Here is an 18,937-nt window from a genome sequence, read left to right on the forward strand (position 1 = left end):
TATAGATTTTATACACTGGTAAGGCATCAAATATAAACTTATATATTTTATATTTTATTATACTTATATTTGACATAATAGATGTTTGTGTATTTCTGAATATATCTCTTATTTTTAATTGATGACTGATTTGATCCATATGTTTTAAATTAAAATTTGTTTCTTCTTTAATGATTCTAATAATTTTTAAAGTGCCTTCTGTTACATGTTTAAATTATCTATTATGTTTTCTTGATTCTGCCCTTTATTTCATTTGAAGATTTTTAAATTACGTCCTCGTCTGTAACTCTAGCATTCCATCTTTAAAAATAAAAAACAAATAAAAGGCTAAAATGTTAAAAATTTTGAATACTTTATTTTTTAAATAAATTATATAATTTTATTATATTCAAATAAAGTTTTAATTTTTAATTTATATTTAAAATAAAATTTTATTTGAAATAAAATATTTATTATATAAATTAAAGGTTAACAATTTATTAGAATATAAATTTAAAATTTAAAATTAATTAAATTTAAAATTTTTTTAAATATAATAAAAATTAAAATTTATTTAAGTATAAAATTTAAAATTTTTTTATTATTTTAGCCTAAAATAAAACCATATTAGGGGGTAGCAGAAAATCTTGGTGCTGGACTGCTGGCCGCGCTTGTGGATTTGGAATTTTGGTGTCCAGTCGCCTTCTATCTTTCTTCCCTCTGTATTTTTGTTTTCTGCAACAGAAATTTTGGAGCTATGTCTTTAGCTGTAATTTCCTTCATTTCAAGCCCAAACGCTACCAGGCTCAGCCATGTCTCCCCAACCAACAGAAATGCTATCCTGTTTACCGCCTTACCCAGTTGCAGAGTCTTGTCTTTGAAGCCACCTTCTCTTAGCAGTATATTCATCAGAATCCCATGTCGGTCCTTTAAGAAGGGCTCCTTTTTCACTTTCTCCAGGCCCTTTTCTCCTGTCATGAAGTGGCAGGACTGCACGTAAATTTTGGAATCTTCCCTTCTCTTCTTTCTATTGACCATAATACACACACACACACAGATATATATATATATATATATATATTTATATATTTATATATATGTTGACTGAAATTTTTTGGTGCAACCGAATTCAGGGTAAAAACTGAAATTGATGTGCCTGCCTCGGTGGCTTACAAATGCTACTCTGATCGTGAAGCAATTCCCAATTGGATGCCATTCATTTCATCCGTCAAGGTAAGTCCATGTTTTATTCTTATATGTTCTAGTTGTATTACAGATTACAGTGATGATTTCATTGGAGAATTTGATGGATGATTTTTTTTTTTTTTAATTAGGTATTAGAAGATAAGCCTGACTTGTCACGGTGGACGTTGAAATATAAAGCATTTGGTAGTGATCTTGAATACTCTTGGCTTGCTAGAAATATGCAAGTAAGGATCATGATATTGGCTTAGCTCCTTCTTTTTTTTTTTTTTTGGCGGGGGGGGGGGGGGGGGGGGGAAGGGGGTCTCTTTTGCTTATTCATGTATCATTATCTTTTCAAATGGTAAGAGTTTCTACAAATTTCAATTCAACTGATCTTTATTTGCTTTTGTAGCCCATCCCAAATCAGAAAATTCACTGGAAATATCTGGAAGGACTTCCTAACAGGCAAGCTGAAAAGAACCCAGTAGCAGAAATTGTCATTCAATCATTGAAGCAAACATGAATAACTAAAACTGCATTTTCGTTTAGGACAGTTTGTGAGTTTGCGTTTGCTCTGTCTTGTTGATGGCCAAAGCTTTATGAACTAACCACCTGCCATCACAGAAGATTGTGCTGGGAAACTCTTGCATATCTGTTAAGGCTATGTATTGCAAAATTGGGTGCTGACTTGAAACTATGCAGCATAAGAAAACAAATTATTACGTTTTCAGGTACTGATGGAAATGATGCAATGGAAGTGTGAAAGATGATCTGTGGAAGCATCGAGGAAAAAGCTGTAGATTCTTGCTATTATAAAATTTTTTATGTCACTAAAATAGAAATTTGGTAGTATTATAAATCTGCAATCTTCTGATGAGTCATAAATTATGTTACTATAGAATTTCCATTTCAATTTCCACATGTTGTTCCTTCAAGTATGCTGTTTTTAAAACTTTACAACTTCAAGAAAGACTGAATGCAACTTTTTAAAACCATTATCAAAGCTCTTTATCCACTTAAACTTTGCCACTTCCAGGTTGTTTTTAGCACATTCTTTTGCACTGACAACATTTTTCTGTTTCGTATGTAACATGACTACATCTAGTATTGTTTGTTCTTGACCCTGAAGTTCCTTTGGTTTCATGTAATGAAAAAGCTAGGTCATTTCTTTATTTGTACATTATTGTATTCCTTTGAATAAATCTTTTTTTTTATCATTTCTCTCAACTTATGGTAGAGTCTTAACAACTTGATCTTTTACATGGCAGGGGTGCTGCTCGATTTTATCCACAAGGTCCCTCATCATGTTTAATAGAAGTGAGGCTGCTCTATACAATATTTTGATTTGATGCTTTGTTGATTCATTGCTGTTGTTTCCTTAAACGTCATGAACTGCATTATCAAATTTTCTCCCTTATTACCAACATTTGGATTAATCTATGTGCATATGCTACCTTTTTGATTGATGTTGCAGTTTTGTGACCAATACAATAAATAGCCATAGCCACTTATAAAAACACACTTTTTCATGTGTTTACATAATGGCAGAATGAAAGGTGGATTGATAGAAAAAAAAATCCAGGTGGATTGATAGAAAAAATATCGTAAATGGAAAATTGTTCCATGTAGCTTCAAACATTTTGTGCTACAGCTTTATGAGAGAAATCATAAAGTAGAGAGCTGATGAGTTTTTATTGGCTATCACTTAGAATTGTGCTCACTTGTTGCAATTTTCCTTTCCAGCTAACAGTTTCATATGAAGTTCCTCAACTTTTGACTCCGGTCGCATCCATAAGTCTTATTGCCATGATAAAAATGTCATTGAGGCGAACACCTCGAATTTCTTACCATTGGAAAAAATAAATACTAATAGTTAACTTGATGTATTGCAAAAGGATAATGCTTCATTTAGTTTTTCTCAGAGAAATCATTTGTCACATCTGAGCTAACATGAAGTACTCCATCATTTTCCTCTCTTTATATATTCAGGTACTTCAACCTTTCCTTGAAAACTTACTCAAACGTGGTTTGGATCGGTTTGCAAAATTTGCTAAAAGCTCAGGCTCAACAAGACAATCATCTCACCTGGGTGGTCAGGACTCAGACCTTGTGACAATAATTCCACTGATTTTTTGATGTGAACGTTTCTTCCAATAAATAAAGTTCTATATTCAATTGCAATGTCAATTGTGTTGGATAATGAAATGTTTCACAAATTTTCATTATTCTCTTAAATATCTATCCTGCTTTAGGATTATGATATTTTAACTTCTAGTCAAGTACTCGATGTAAATGCCTTTTTTTTGTGTGTGTGTGTGTGGGGGGTTGGGTCGTAGTGTGCATAAATGCATCAATTTTTCATTGATGAGATATGTTGTTGATAATAACAGATAACCTTAATAGCCCTTGATGTGTTCTCACTCCTCTTGCTGCAGCAAAAATACTGTTGTGAAGTCTGAACTGCAAGAAATAAAAGTATACTACACATGATGTGTATGGGGATTGTGTACTTTGATTTTATAGCAGAATTTCCTGTGGTTATTAGAACAAGATCGTTAATAGGTTAGAGGTAACTTCTTAATTCAAATGCTGGATCCTATTTATTTTTCAATGGATGATGTCTTACGCACGCCTTTTTTTCTTTTGGTTTATAGATGATTTGGACGCCAAGGGAACAGTTTGCCATCACCCACATTCCGCATTGGCAGGGGGTGTTCTTGGATATAAATCTATTTGATATCGAAAGAGGATCTGTTGGTGTTGGGTCCTGAGGCATGGAAAAGATCAATGTTGATTTGACATTGAAGAAATCATGTCACCTTAAACTGAAAGATTAGCTTGAGTTGGCATGATCACTTATGCCGCATTGTTGATTTGTGAGTATTGAAATTCAAGAATAAAACGAAATAATAGTAATAATAATAAAAAAGTTAAAACTGATTAAATCATTTTGATTAGTTAATTCGATTAAAACTGAAATATGATATAACTTTGCTGTTAGCAAAGGACTTGCCTACGTCGCAGTTACTAACAACAACCATAGTGATCTTACTAACGATCCATTTGTTGAAGCTTAACGATCCATTTTTCGTGCTCAACACAGCTTAAATCAGCGGCACTAGTAATTGAAGGAATTAGTTTAAATCCCACGTTGAAACCCTCCCCAATCAAACACCCCCTCCCCCCCCCCCCCCCCCCCCCCAAAAAAAAAAAAAAAGAAAAAAAAGGAAAATCAAATAGCCAACGAGCTTGAAGATATTCGAGTGATTATATGATATTTTCCGTTTCCCCTTTTACTTAAAGCAATTGAAAAATGGAGAACAAATAATAAAGGAAAGGCTCTTCTACTCGGAAAGGCGAAACTTAATGTTGAGATGCAATTTCATCCTGTGCCCTCGCACTTCTAATAGGTTGAAGTACTTGCGGTCTGTAGAGGGGGATAAAAGCCAAAGCTCAACTCTTTCCTCCTTTAGCTTCATTCTAATCCAAATGTATCTAACAAGAAAAAAATAGGAAGTTTCCTCCCGTGTGGACTTGCTATAGCCGTTCAGCACTCCTGGCCGACAGAAAACAAGCATCTTCTGTCATACATCTCACAAATGAAGACAGCAACGAAAACTTCCATCTTTATTGACAATATATATACACATACATCTCACAAATGAACAATGAAATACCAAAGTGCTGCCACCCTGGATTTTGAGTAAAAGAATCCATAAATGACTTGGAGAACACAATAATATACGGGCCATCTCTACACCACCATCATCTATGTACATCCGCCCAGAACCCACCATAAATATACCAAAAGCATCCCCTTCAAAACTGCTAGCTGTTTTTTATAGCTGTAACTGGAGCAGCCAGAAACAGTATAACATCCTATATTGACCAAGAGTATTATTTAAAGATTCTATTTACATTCACCGATTGGCATTGCCATCTAACAAACTCCTCAACCTACACAGGGCCTCTGCAGACAGGCTACAACACCTCAATCTTCTTTGCCTAGGAGATGGTTGCTCCCGGTGATCAGGTGCAAAGAAGCATACAACGATCACAGTAAGATTATCACATGTGTCGCGACATAAGGCCTCCTTGACAAGGTCTCTAGCACACTGCTCAGGGTCATCATGGCGCCACAATCCTCTGCGAACTAGGCTAACTGCATGTTGACTTGACATAACATCCCAAATCCCGTCACACCCGATGATGACGAACTCATCATCCTCTGTCAGAAGCACTTGTCGAAACTCAGGCTCTGCAATGAGAGGTGAAGAACCCCTAGGGAACTTCATGTCCCAATCCCCCAAGGCTCGGGAAACTGATAGAACACCATTGAGATACCCATCATCAACATACCCTCCCAGCCCTTTTACTCTCTCCTGTTCTGATGGATAAATAGGCCTGTGGTCTTCAGACATATCAATTGCCTTCCCTTTTCGGCAGAGAACTGCTCGGCAATCACCAGCATTGGCCACCATTAGTAGGCTAAAGCCCAGAAAAACTAGTCAGCTAGAGATTCAAAAGATGAAACAACATTCAAGTAATTGAATTGAATAAATAGCAATCGCAGCAATAATGCACGAACAAACCTTCCAAATATCAGAGCAGTAATAGCTGTTGTTCCAGAAGAGCTATTCACGGCACAATTATCCTCAAGATCGAGGTCAGCAAGAAGAAATGATTCCCGAAGGGAATTCTCAAGCCCTTCCAGGAAAACATCATCAACTTCACAAGTCTGTGGAAAATTAACATCTTCAAAAAAGAATCTAAGAGCATTTTTCCTTATATAAGCTGCTGCCTCAGGACCTCCATGACCATCAAACACCTGGATACAAGGTGGAACCTAAATTAGTTATAAATCACACAGCATCATCAAATTAAAGCAGTAGCAACACAGCCAAAACAGTAATTACCCCATAAAAAGCACTAGGCTTGGGAAACTTGAAAAGGGATCCCAAATGTGAAGATAGATCATCTATTCTAATATGTTCATCTTCCATGTATCTCCTCTGTCCGATGTCAGCAAAACTACCTGAACGGATGCTTGGGACAAATTGCAGGACGGTAGATTCAGTACTTGGATCTGGGACTTTTTCCGGAGATTTCACATCCTGAACTAGAAGAAAATTTGATATAAGGCTTATCTCTTCAAAGGTTTAAACTTTAATGGTTAGAACGATATTTTCTCTTGAATTGAAATAATAGCAAACTATTAGTAGCAACTAGAGGTATCTCCAAATAGATGTGGCCAAAACTAAACAAATTGGATGTTTTATTCCCTAGATGCAAATAAACATGGGTAGATGCAACCTTCTCAAATCTCAATGTTGTCAAATTCCAGTCACCAAACACATAAACTTAGCATCTTTTTACAAAACCCTGAAATCTATGGATCCTAGAGATGTCAGCTATCAATATATTCTAAAAAAAAAAAAATTAATCATTTCAGTTAAACTTCCAAAGAAAATAAAATTGGATGAATAAAAATAAAAAGGCAACATATTTACAGCTCAACCTTTTTTGGTTGGGAGTCAACACCTCCTCAGAATTCAGGTTCAACATAAAAACAGGGAAAAAAGAGAAAAGACTGACTGACCAGTTGAGAGGTGGATAAATCGGCGGCAACTGACTCAGCTAAAAGAGCTTGTCCAAACTTAGGCGAAGAAACCGTCGACGAAATCGCAACAATTTCATCAATCTCCTCCATATTACTTCCTTTACCAAAATATTGAACGTCCAACACCGGCACCCTCTTTTGACAAACAACCTCAGCTTCAGCTACCATCTTTCTTCCTTTTTCAGACAACTACCACTATCAAACACAAAAACGCCGCAACAAAGCGTCTACTCTTCAAACTCAAATAAAGTCGATTTAGATTTTTTCTTCGCGATAAATAGAAGAAATGATTTTTTAAAAAAAGTTTTTGAGTAGCAAAAATGAGCAAACTTAGAGACGGTGGTCTTGAATTGGCATTTGAAAGGTCAGAAACGTGGACGAACCGGTAATTAGAAAAAGTTGCTGTTGGTTGACACGTGTAAGTCATAGAACCTTGGGATTTTGTGGGAGGAGTCGATCATTGATGATCACAATTCACACACGCAATAAAAAAGCAGGGCGGCTTTGGCGTGACGGACACGTGAAAGATTTTATGGTTTTTACGTCGACGCGTCACCCTTTTGATTTTTTTTTTCTTTTGAGCTATATTGCCGAAGGCGCTGCTTCGTTGGAAAATGACCGATTCATCCTTCGGGGACCTTCAAGCGGTTGTCAAGTTTGACTGTTGTTGGGGAAATGTAATAGGATAAACATGGCATTAGAAGGTCTCTGTAGGGGTAATTTGGAAAGTAAAGTGGTCCCGCCAACGACGAATATTTTAATGGTTTATTTATTCGATTGTGTTCATATTTGCTGGCAACCGCCAGCAAGCGCTCGCTTCTGTTGGTTGGATAATCACCGAGTCAGGTATTTATTGCTTAAAATTTTGCAGTAAATGACGAGTATGTGATTTTTTTGCATGTGGAAATTTTGAAGACGCTGTTATAACTGCTTCAGGACCGCACTGTCAGATCATTCGGAGATGCAACATTGAAGCTCTTTCATTTTGATCATGAATTTTTTTTACTGTACGGTTCATAACAGTACCACTCACACTTTTACAGTCAGTAACATTTTTCTTTTTTTTTTTCACTTTCACGTGCATAATATAACAAGGCCGGATTTAAGAAAAATGTACGAACATAGAAATGGAGGACGACAGGGATGTACAAGTAAATTAGGATTTTTAGATGTGATTGCTTGTGAAAATTAATGTTGAGAAATGATTTTGTTAGGGAATGTTTAAAACGGCAATTTATAATAATATACTTTCATTAAATATGATGCCAGATCGCTATTGCGATGATTTTTAATGTATTTAAAAAATTACTAGTTCAGTTCCATTTATTTTTAATTTTTTAGATGTTTCAAAATTAAATTATTTCACTTATGAACACTTTATCCGATGGCAGAAAAAATATTCTATGCTTTTTTATATTTAAATTTTACTTTTGACAATAAAAGTATGCTACATTAATATTAAAAAATTTAATTTATAATATTAAATGCATAAAAATTAAAATTTCTTTATTTAGTGATAAGAAGAAAGTTTAAAATCAAAATTTTAAGTTCAAATCTTATTATTTATGATTTAATTTAATTTAATATTAAATTATCTAATTATTTTTTAATTTATTATTGATTATTAAATGAATATTTTGATTATTCAATTATAATAAAAAGAATTCATCATTTATAATTGTAAATTCTAAAAAAATTTAATGAATTTATATAATTTTAAATTATAATGAAATAACTGTACATGATATCTCTCATTTTGATGATTTCTTTTCGCCAATAATATATTAATTAATAATTATCTTACCAAGTATAATTTTGGATTTATAGAACTTTCATTTTTCACTTAATATATATTAGGAAAAATCAACTTGTACATATAAAATAATTAACAAAAAGGTCAAAAAAAATTTTTGAATTAAAATTCAATAATCATTCAAGTTTTTATTTTTATTTTTTTACAATCAATTAAGTTCTCAAATATTTATTTTCACTAATTGAATCTTTTTTAGAGAAAAATTATTTAATTATTTTTATACAATCGAGAGTTTAATTAAATAAAAATAAATGTTTAAAAATTTAATTAGGTAAAAATTAAATTTTTAAAAATTCAATTATTCAAAATAAAAAATTTAATACTTAAATTGATTATAATTAAATATAAAAAATTTAAATAGTTATTAAAATTTTGTTTAAAAAACTTTTTTACCTTTTTACCAGAATAATTTTTGTCCATAGTTGGAGTTTAGTTAAGGTAATTGACTGTACGTTTCAAACCCACTTGATATTAATAAGATATTGAATATTTGTTTTGCAAATCATCATTTAGGTTAACCCAAACTAAAGTAAACCGTTTTTATCATGAGAATGTTGAATTTTTGTTTTCTATTCTATTTTTATGTTATTCCACTTGAAAGCTTAAAATATGTTAATATGGTCATCCTTAGATTTTGTAATTGGCAATGGGCATCTTAATTGCGATGTCTCCTAAAATTTCACATCACAAAAACTTATAATGATAACGTAATTAAACATCAAACCTACACTTATATGTTAAAATTATTCTCAATTTTAATTTATTATCATATCACCAATTTTACTTTTTATTGCATTTGTCAAAAAAAAAAAAGCTTTTGTTATCATTCATCCATACTATTAATTTTGTTTATGTATGATATTTCAAAAGATATCATATGTCAAATCATATTTCAAAAGCTTTTATATGTTCTTTAACCATTTAGATTTAAAATATATATATGTTAAAAATAGTGACTCAAATCCCATAACAAATTTGTTTATGATTGATTAGATATTACTTAATAAATAAGAAGACTTGCAAAAAAAAAATTTTAAGAGAAAATGGATTCTTAATAGACAAGTTTGACTTGTAGAAGAATAATTGTATGAGAAAAATGATTCTTAATAGGCAAGTTTATATTCTTATAAATAGATGAAGTCTTTATAGGATTAGATATGAGAAAAAGATGTAAAAGAATTATAGAATTTTATGAGATAAATATCCCATAAGACTATTGAAGATTTACATATTATATATGTGTATATTTGTATATTTGTGAATGAACTAAAGGAAATTGAGAGTGTTCACAAAGATATAGGTGCATGAGTATATATAAGTTTGTATTTGTTAGATTAATTATTTGATTATGCTTCTGCTGACGTGAATTAGATTGGGGCTTTTGGCCTAACAAATGGTATCAAAGTTGTGGTGATCCCAAACAAGTGGTATCAAAGCATGATTTGAGCCATGAGAAGAGATAAGCCTGAAAGAGCTTGATTCAAGAGAATAGTTCGAGTTCAAATTTTAAGGATTGAGGATCGATTTACGTAAAACGTGAAGATACATAAAGAAAATGATTGTGAGACTAGGTAGAGCTAAACATGTCTAGCATGAAAAAAAAGATGATTTGATGAAATTTAAGCCAATGTAGAGATTGTTAGGAATAGTGACTTAAATCCCATAATAGATTTGTTTAGGATTGGTTAAATATTCCTTAATGGACAAAAAAACTTGCAACAGAAGAATTCTAAAAGAAAATAGATTCTTAATATGCAAATTTAACTTACAGAAGAAGAATTCTAAGAAGAAAGAGATTCTTAATAGGCAAGTTTATATACTTATAAATAGGTGAAGTCTCTATAGGATTAGGTATGAGAAAAATATGTAAGAAAGTTATAAGGTTTTATGGGATAAACAACTCATAAGACTACTGAAGATTTACGTCTTATGGATGTGTATGTTTGTTTGTTTGTGAGTGAGTTAGAGAGACTGAGAATGTCCACATAGATATGGGTGCATGAGTGTATATGAGTTTGCATTTGTTTGATTAATTGTTTGATTATGTTTCCTTTGACATGAATTAGATTGAGGCTTTTGACATAATAAGTAGTATTAGAGTTATGGTAATCCCTAATAATATATATATATATATGAAAGAAATTGAGAAGTTTATCTTTCCTTACTTTAACTTTATGCCTCATTCATACAAAAAAGGTTTCTCTTTAATTATTTTTCTTAACCTTTTTAATTAAAAATAGATGATGATTTGAAAAAAAAATAACCATCATCTATTATCATAATAGATGACATTTACATCATATAAACATAGTCTACTTTCAATGGATAAAAATATTTGGACCAGTGGATAATATTTGTCTTTTAGTTACAAAATAGATGATGTTTAAGAAAGCAAACATCATTTATTGTCATAATAGATGACATTTAAGAAAGTAAATGTTTGACATTTGAGTTCAATAAAGGTTGTTTATTATTATTCATTTGGAAAATGGAAGAGGTGAATAAGAAAAGACTTCCATTAAATATATATATATATCCATTCATTGGATTTTACTTTCTTTGACTTTTTGTTGGATGTCCATAAGACACCTCAATGATATCTCTTTTCCATTTTTTTATATATATATATTTTAAAATTTTTATAAATAAAATTATTATTTGATATTTTAATTTAAAATATTAATATTTTAAACTCAATTGCAATGTTTATATAGTATCCCAATGAGCTTCATTTTTTTTTCTTCCATTTGTTGGCTTTTTTATTTTTTTGTTTTTATGCCTTTTTATTAAATTAATTTTGTAAAAAAAATGAGGCCAATGGGGATGTTCACATGTTACTCCCATTTGACTTTTTTCTTTTTCATTTTTTTAATACTTTTTTAATTAGATAAATTTCATAACAAATGGTGTCGATTGATAGAAAATGCCAAAACAATATGTATCTAACGAGTTTTGATCCATTCCAATATGATGAGAGATAATTTTTTTAATTCGGGATCAAGTTAGGACAAGTTGAGTTTTTTTATAAGATATAAGATTAGGGTGGAAGCGTGTTTAGGTTTCTTTGTCAAATAGTGCTAATTTGTAAGTGCACAGAATCATAATCAAGTAATATTAAGTAATATTTGTTCACATGGAGATTGTGAAAAAGTGAACCAATTACTAAAATCATCTCACCTTTGATTATATTCAAAAAATTCAATATTAACTAATATGCAAATAAATTCACTAATTAAACTAATAGCAACTAATTAATGCAATAACAAATTTAACTAATTTAAAACTGAATTAAACTAAATCTTAATTAACTAATTATGCAAACAATTTTAATTTTAACTATTTAATAACAAAATTTAAAGTGAAATCGCACTTAATCTAATGCAAACAGCAAGTAAACAAGCAATTGAAGATCCAATAAATTAAAGATCCAATAAGTAAATTTAATCTAAACAACAATCTAAGTATGTGAATTGAATTTGACAATCGAAATTAATGAAACAACTAATGCAGCAACCTAAAACATGCAAAAGATAACTTATTAATTAAAACTAAATTCAAAATTTTAAATTAAACATGAATTGAATGCTTAACTAGTTATTAAACTTAATAACATGTAAATTAAACCTAATCTAACAAGCAATGACATAAACAAATCAAAGAACACTTAAATCACACCTAACAAAACCTAAATTATGGCAACTAAACTTTAAATCATGCAAGAATGTTAAACCCTAATCAAACAAACTTAAACTTTTTAATGCTGAATTTTAACTTCAAAACCAAATTTAATCAAAACAAAAACTAACAACCTAAATTGCATGCAGTCAAAACCAAACTTAGTAACTTAAACTTCAAAACCTCAAATTAAAGCATCAATTAGAACTTAAATAACATGAATTGCATGAACAGAATAAGAACTTTTTTAAATTAAACTAAAAATTGAAACTTTAAGTGAATTAACTAACAAAAACGTAACTTAAAAAGACTTTAATTTAAATTGAAAAAAAATTAGGTTGCTTTAAAACTTAAATTGAAACTTAAACAATTCAAAAATAACTTTAAAAAAGCTTAAGAGCTTGAAAACTAAAGAAACAATATAATAGCTCGTCATACCAGCCATGCTTTCCCATAAACCATAATTATGTATTTATAGGCAAATATTACAAAGAACCATAAGCTAGGTGCAGAAACCTTGACCTTCTAATGTGGCAAATTTCTTGGTTGGATCTTGATAGGGTTTTTTAGGGGCAGAAGTCTTCTTAAACTGAATCTTGGTTGGATTAAAGTGGATTTCTTCAATAAATAACACTTGGATAGAATCTTGGCTTGAATAAGTGAATAGATTATGCCTTGATATGTTCTTGATGTGTTTCACTTCATTAAAGAGAGAGAGAAAGAGAAAGATGATTCAGCTGGCTTCTTTGGAGAAAATGAGTGATGGTTCATTTTAGTTCTCTTTTTAGAAAACCTTTTAGAAACTTAAAAGTTGAAATCAATTTTGACTCTTCTTGAAGACTTCTTGGACTTATGCTTCAACATTAACTCTTCTTGGAGAGATTAGATTATTTTAAAAGTTTTTGTGTTACCCTTTACTTTAAAGAAAAATTTCATGCATCCTTTATATTTCCATACAACTCTTACCCTAGATAGGAATTCCCTCTTTATTTGATTAGGTCAATAAGGTTGTTTTAGTCTTTTTTTATTCAAATCTGTTTTAAACTTCCAAGCCATGTCATCATGCTACATAAACATCTAAGTCAACTCTCTTGATCAATGAGATAGAACTTGTTGCCATGTCATTCCACAATGATCTCATGTATATGCGCCTATATAGATCACTATAGGCTTGCACTAAAATCTTGAAAATTCAAATCTGTCCGTTATGTAACCGAACTTGTTTTTTCTTTATTCTTGCATGAATTTCACACATTTAACTTCAAGATTCAACACATTCTTAAATCCTAGGTGCAACATAACGAATCTTGAACCAATTTTGTATTTTCACTCCAAGATCCATCAAGAACTTACCAAGAAGCTATCAAGATTGCTCCAAATGTACCATGAACTTATTAAGATCAATTAGGATTCATCAAGATTTATCAAGATTCAATCTTTCTTTTAAGATTTCCTACACAAAGGCAAATTAAATATATTAGGGCCAAAAATAACATTATTTATCAAGTCCTGACTCATTTTGGGGTATATATAAAAGTTTATGTTTTATTATTAATTGGATTTTATATTTATATACATGTATTATATTAATAAAATTATTATTTAACATTTTAACTTAAAAAATTAATATTCAAAACTTAATGGGGTGTCCATTAGTATCTTTTATAAGCTTTTTTTATTTATTTTTTTATTTTCATTTTTATCTTTTTTTTATACTTTTTTATTTTTATAAGATATATTTTGTGAGAATAGTAAGCCAATTTATGTATTGAAGTGTCACCTTCATTTGATTTTTTACCTTTCAATTTTTTAATTAGGTGAATTTTACAACAAAAAAAATCGATGAATAGAGATGACAAAACAAAAAATTTTAACTTGTAACAACACGCATGCATCCACCTAGTATACAAAAACAAAAGTTCCAAATCTAAATTATTTATTGATTTTTTTACAAATGAGGTGACAATTTTGGGATAGGAGAAAAGTAGATGTTGAAATTTGAATATCAAATTTACAATATGTCATCTTTTAAAGGTGATTATATGAATTAATTAAACTAAACTTCAAATTCTAGATTATTTATTAATTGACATTAACATGTGTTTTGCTTCATATATAGGGTAAACTCCACATATACCCTTATGATATAAGTGTTTCCCATATTCACCTTTTGTGAATTTTTTTTTCACTTATACTACCATTACCCAAGGAGTTTATGATGTTAATGAACAAAACGTTTTTGGCACATACTACCATTAATAGAATTAAAATCCCATTCTACCTTTTATCATAAAATAATAGTTATACCTAATCATCTTAAAAATTTCAACAGAAACCCAATAAAATTTTTAATAAATTATTTATATATGATATCCAATCTTTCATGGATCTCAACTTAAAAATCTAATCGCATTATAAATCATTTGAAAAACTAAACTACTTATTTATTAAAATAATAAAGAAAAAGAAGATAAACAAAAGATGAGGAACAAACTATAAACATTGATATCCTTTCACTACCATATGGTGATGTTTAACTTTTCGGATCCTTACCAGAAACCAACCACCATGGCCAGATGTATTGAAATGTTCACAAACGTGCTAGTTTTAAAAAGCTAGATTACATTGTTGATGTTTATTTACAAGTTTTTTGTTGGAATCAAATACGGAGACCTACACCCAATCTGCGAAGTATTATCCGTTTTGACCCGAAAGTCTCACAGTTTTGTCTCACAAAAGGTACCTCACAAGTTTGAGATTAAGTCTCTGCATATATATAATTTCTTATTCACACATTTTTCTAATGTGGGATTAAAGATGTTAATCTCTTCACCTTTAAAGCTTGACATCCCTATCAAGCTGAATCTAACCATATGACCAAGATCACATCAGATTACCATGTAGCACTTAGTGACTCTTACGATCATCGACTAGTGATCACTTTGATACCATTTGTGGAAACCCACACCCAACTTACGATGTATTATCTGCTTTGACCCGAATATCTCACGATTTTATCCCACAAAAAGTACCTCACAAGTTTGAGATTAAATCTCTACATATATATCATTCTTTATTCACACATTCTTTCAATGTGAGATTGAGGGCGTTACATCAAATATTAGAAATAGCCTAACACAAATTTTTACACATTTTCTTTCAAAGCTCCTACAATGCAATTCTTATGAAATTTTAGCAAAAATGTTTCCCTTTCCTTTCAAATGTTTGCCTAACAAGGAAATGAGCAATAACATTTATTAATTTAAATAGTTTAACAATGATTTCTTTCTTTGTTTTTTGTCATACCAAATCAAATGCCAATGACAATGGGTTTTTTTTCCAAGGGAAGAATTTTCTTTTCATCAAGTAGACCAATCTTAAAAACAAAAAAATTTATGATTTTAAAATTCAAATTACTTTAAAACCCAAAATTGAAAAGAACCTACAAAATGCAAAATGAAAGAAACCCAAATTTTTTGTACTTACTTTAAACTTGATTATAATAAAAAAAAAAGGAAGAATCATTCTATAAAGAACCTTCAAAGGCCATTATAGTTGCTACCTTTTTTAACTTTTTTTTTTTTTTTTGTAAAAGGGTGAGAGAAAAAAAAGATGGGTCACTCTAGTGCTAGGAAAGGGTAAGAATAAGTCTTGCTAAAGGGATTCAAATAATGGGGTGCATGAGCTTGATAGGGTTGAGAGAGAAAAAAAATAAGAGAAGCAGAGAAAGAGAAAATTATAGTTGTTTGGCTTACGGATTTTTAGATTTCGAGAAAGAAAGTTATTGCGGGGGAAAGTGATATTAAAAGGGGATATATAATTCCTGACTTTTGTTGACCTAAGAAAATATTTTTATGTTTGATTTAAAGGAATGTAAGATTACCTAATAAAATCTTTTACTATATTTTCCTAAATAACACATGAATAATATGTGGCATTCATAATATTTATACGTGAATAACACATTATTTTTGTTGAAATCAAAAAGAATTTTGAATATTTTTTTGTATATTATCAACAAAGATAATTTTACAATCTTAATTATTATCCTTACATTGATTATCCCTATAAATAAAAAATACACAGATTGACTTTCACGATAAGATCGATGTAGGGGTTGAAAGAAGGGTGGTAATCTCTTATCACGAGGATTTCAAGGTATAAAGCCAACAAAACAAATTTAATAAATAATAATATTAAGTAAATATATTTTAAATTTTATACGAAATAATATTAAGTAAAGATATTTTATTTTTATTTTTATTGTGTTATAAGTAACAATATATACTATGTTTTTTATCTTAAAAATTTTACCTTTATTACAATTTCATAATTTCAAAACTAAAGTTTCAACATCCATTATATTTTTTTTATCTTAGAAATGCGATCTTTATTAAAATTTTAGAATTTCAAAACTGTAGTTTATCTTTTAAACTCAATACAATTAACATTTTAAATAATTTAATATTATTTTAAAAATATACATATGTTAACAAGTTTTTATGTTTTTATTAAATAAATTCGAATAAATTATACAAAGTAAATCCAAATTTAATCTTAATGAATAAATACTCAATACAAATAAAAACTAAATTAATTATATATTTTTTGAAAAATAAAATTCAAACATACTAATTGTCAGGTGTCAAAGAATGAGACTTTGAATGCTCTATGTTGGTATTTGCCCTTCAAGCCAAATTATTTTTTGGCTAAAACATTGTCATATTTGTAGTATTTTGATATTTAATATATTATAAAAGTTTTATTTATTTATCATTGAGTTTATTTATATGTATTTCATTGTTGATACTTACATGCTAAAGTCATTGAAATATAAATAAAGTTTTGCAAGAGAATTACAATGGTAATGTAATTATGAAATCATCATTACCTAAAAGCTATATGTTTCAAAATAGTTTCTAATCGATGCTTTATCAATAAGAAGACATTAACAAAAGTTGTTGAGACTAATATAGTGTTTTACTCTTACTTATGAAGTAAGCAACAAATCTCATAGGTTGAAGTTTGGATAAATTTGAGTTAACATGTGGGAGCTTTACAAGAACAAGTTCACTTAATATGATCTGATATGAGAATGCTATATGGTAGTTCACATACTATCTATAGTTTTATTCTCATGTGATGGTTGTATAAATGATCCTTTGACTTGAGATTATTTATGATCTTATATGGTGAATGTTATACGTTGACTTTACTTATGATTTTAACCAAGAATGCTTTAATCGAGTATTGTTAGGTATAACATTAGGCATATAAAGCTGCATAAAGTAATCATGATGAGATTCATCATTTTATGTGATCAAGAGAATATCTTAACTAATTTTGATTGAATTAACTTGAATAATCTTTGACCAAAATGAAATAAGAGTTTAGAATTGTTCGAAAGTTTATTTATGAGTTAATGTCAATGACAAGGCTTAACATGATTAAACATGATTGAGTAGACATTAAGCCGTACTAAATATTCAAACCAAGATACTATGTGATGAAAAGATATTAATTATACACTAAGATCATTTTGAATAGATTGTCAAGCCATATTGATTTTTCTTTAGCAATTGGGAGTTATGGCAATGAAACTAGTACTGATCATGGTCATAAATATAAGATTGGATAATTAAAAAATTAGTGATGAAGTCAAAAGATTTGTTTCTTCCATAGTGGAATACTAAAGTTTACAATACTTATGTTTATTGCCAACATGTTCAAGAACCTAATGTGTCATACAAAATAAGACAATTGTGAAAGATTAAAATTGAAGCAAATTAAATTAGACTTAATTTATTTTTATTATGACCAAAAGATAGAGGAATTAAAACAAGAGAGAATGATTTTTCTTGTTTAGAGTATTTGGCCAAGCAAGGGATATTTATGAAAATATACACGTCTTGCATTAAACTAATATGGACGAATGTCATTTTATAAATAAGAACACTAGATGCTGCTCCTCTTGTAAGAAAAAGAAAAAAAGCATACTTGATGCAAAAATAAGCTAAGGGAAAGTTTAAGCAAAAACTTAAAAGAAAACAAGAGGTTTTGTAAGCACTCACTAGCTAGAGTGTGATTTGTGTTTTTCCTTACCTTAAACAAGGTTTTTTAGCAAGAGTTCATGTAGCTCATTGTTAGAGGCTACACATTTGGCTAGTTTTTTGGCTTGAGAAACTATTTGGAAAATCACTTCTTTAAACCAAAAGAGTTTCATCACACAAGGTACACACCATAGTCGAAACTCATATAGTTTGTATATATTATGTTTGTATGATCTTGTTAATTGATCTTGACTTTAAGGAATTAAAAATTTTAAAATTTTACTATTTTAACTTTGATTATTGATTGCTTCATTCCTTTCACTCTATGCGTGTCAATCTAGGTCTTAGTTTATCATACAATTTTTTGATATTAAAGGGTAAAAAAGACCATAAAAATCATTTATCTAGTACAAAAGTGAGATAAATTTTATATTCTATTAGAAATATTAGAAAATTTCAGAGAGAGAAATGTTTATGATTCTGGGCTATCTCTCTTCTTGATATTATTGGAAATTTTAAAAAACTTCAGAGAATCACATTACAAGAACCAAACATAAGAATCTCGTTATGAAAAGTAAAATTTTTTAGAAGAATCAAAGGATTTTAAGTCTTTTA

General features: G+C 29.7%; 2 protein-coding genes across 8 annotated transcripts; one reads left to right on the plus strand and one right to left on the minus strand.

The window, feature by feature from the left end:
* Window positions 1-600: 600 nt before the first annotated feature.
* LOC111283374 (uncharacterized) lies at window positions 601-4,109 on the plus strand. 7 transcript variants are annotated; one of them, XM_089758474.1, is made up of 8 exons: window positions 601-975; window positions 1,113-1,212; window positions 1,314-1,409; window positions 1,577-1,629; window positions 2,433-2,481; window positions 3,154-3,256; window positions 3,600-3,733; window positions 3,819-4,109. In XM_089758474.1, exons 1-7 carry the CDS (start codon window positions 737-739, stop codon window positions 3,614-3,616), a joined length of 657 nt encoding a protein of 218 aa, XP_089614600.1. In that variant the 5' UTR covers window positions 601-736; the 3' UTR covers window positions 3,617-3,733; window positions 3,819-4,109. The 7 variants fall into 7 exon arrangements, with proteins under 7 accessions (XP_089614600.1, XP_089614601.1, XP_089614602.1 ...); XM_089758475.1 differs by having other exon boundaries at window positions 3,600-3,726; window positions 3,819-3,947; XM_089758476.1 differs by lacking the exon at window positions 3,154-3,256.
* Window positions 4,110-4,764: 655 nt separating this feature from the next.
* Window positions 4,765-7,116, minus strand: LOC111283375 (putative protein phosphatase 2C 49). The gene is made up of 4 exons (XM_022871875.2): window positions 6,764-7,116; window positions 6,081-6,278; window positions 5,757-5,992; window positions 4,765-5,652 (listed from the first exon to the last, which is right to left on the minus strand). Exons 1-4 carry the CDS (start codon window positions 6,950-6,952, stop codon window positions 5,085-5,087), a joined length of 1,191 nt encoding a protein of 396 aa, XP_022727610.2. The 5' UTR covers window positions 6,953-7,116; the 3' UTR covers window positions 4,765-5,084.
* Window positions 7,117-18,937: the final 11,821 nt, after the last annotated feature.

Source organism: Durio zibethinus, chromosome 3, assembly GCF_047325235.1.
Source record: "Durio zibethinus cultivar Kanyao isolate XHJ-2024 chromosome 3, ASM4732523v1, whole genome shotgun sequence".
NCBI classification, from domain to species: domain Eukaryota; kingdom Viridiplantae; phylum Streptophyta; class Magnoliopsida; order Malvales; family Malvaceae; genus Durio; species Durio zibethinus.

What these genes read in the sequence shown, in the direction of transcription:
- LOC111283374 (XM_089758473.1), top strand. Translation starts at nt 737, where the DNA reads ATGTCTTTAGCTGTAATTTCCTTCATTTCAAGCCCAAACGCTACCAGG. An exon ending in ATGAAGTGGCAGGACTGCAC is followed by an intron (nt 976 to 1,112) that starts GTAAATTTTGGA and finishes AACCGAATTCAG; the next exon opens with GGTAAAAACTGAAATTGATG. An exon ending in CATTCATTTCATCCGTCAAG is followed by an intron (nt 1,213 to 1,313) that starts GTAAGTCCATGT and finishes TTTTTTAATTAG; the next exon opens with GTATTAGAAGATAAGCCTGA.
- LOC111283375 (XM_022871875.2), bottom strand. Translation starts at nt 6,952, where the DNA reads ATGGTAGCTGAAGCTGAGGTTGTTTGTCAAAAGAGGGTGCCGGTGTTG. An exon ending in ATTTATCCACCTCTCAACTG is followed by an intron (nt 6,279 to 6,763) that starts GTCAGTCAGTCT and finishes CTTCTAGTTCAG; the next exon opens with GATGTGAAATCTCCGGAAAA. An exon ending in AGCCTAGTGCTTTTTATGGG is followed by an intron (nt 5,993 to 6,080) that starts GTAATTACTGTT and finishes CCTTGTATCCAG; the next exon opens with GTGTTTGATGGTCATGGAGG.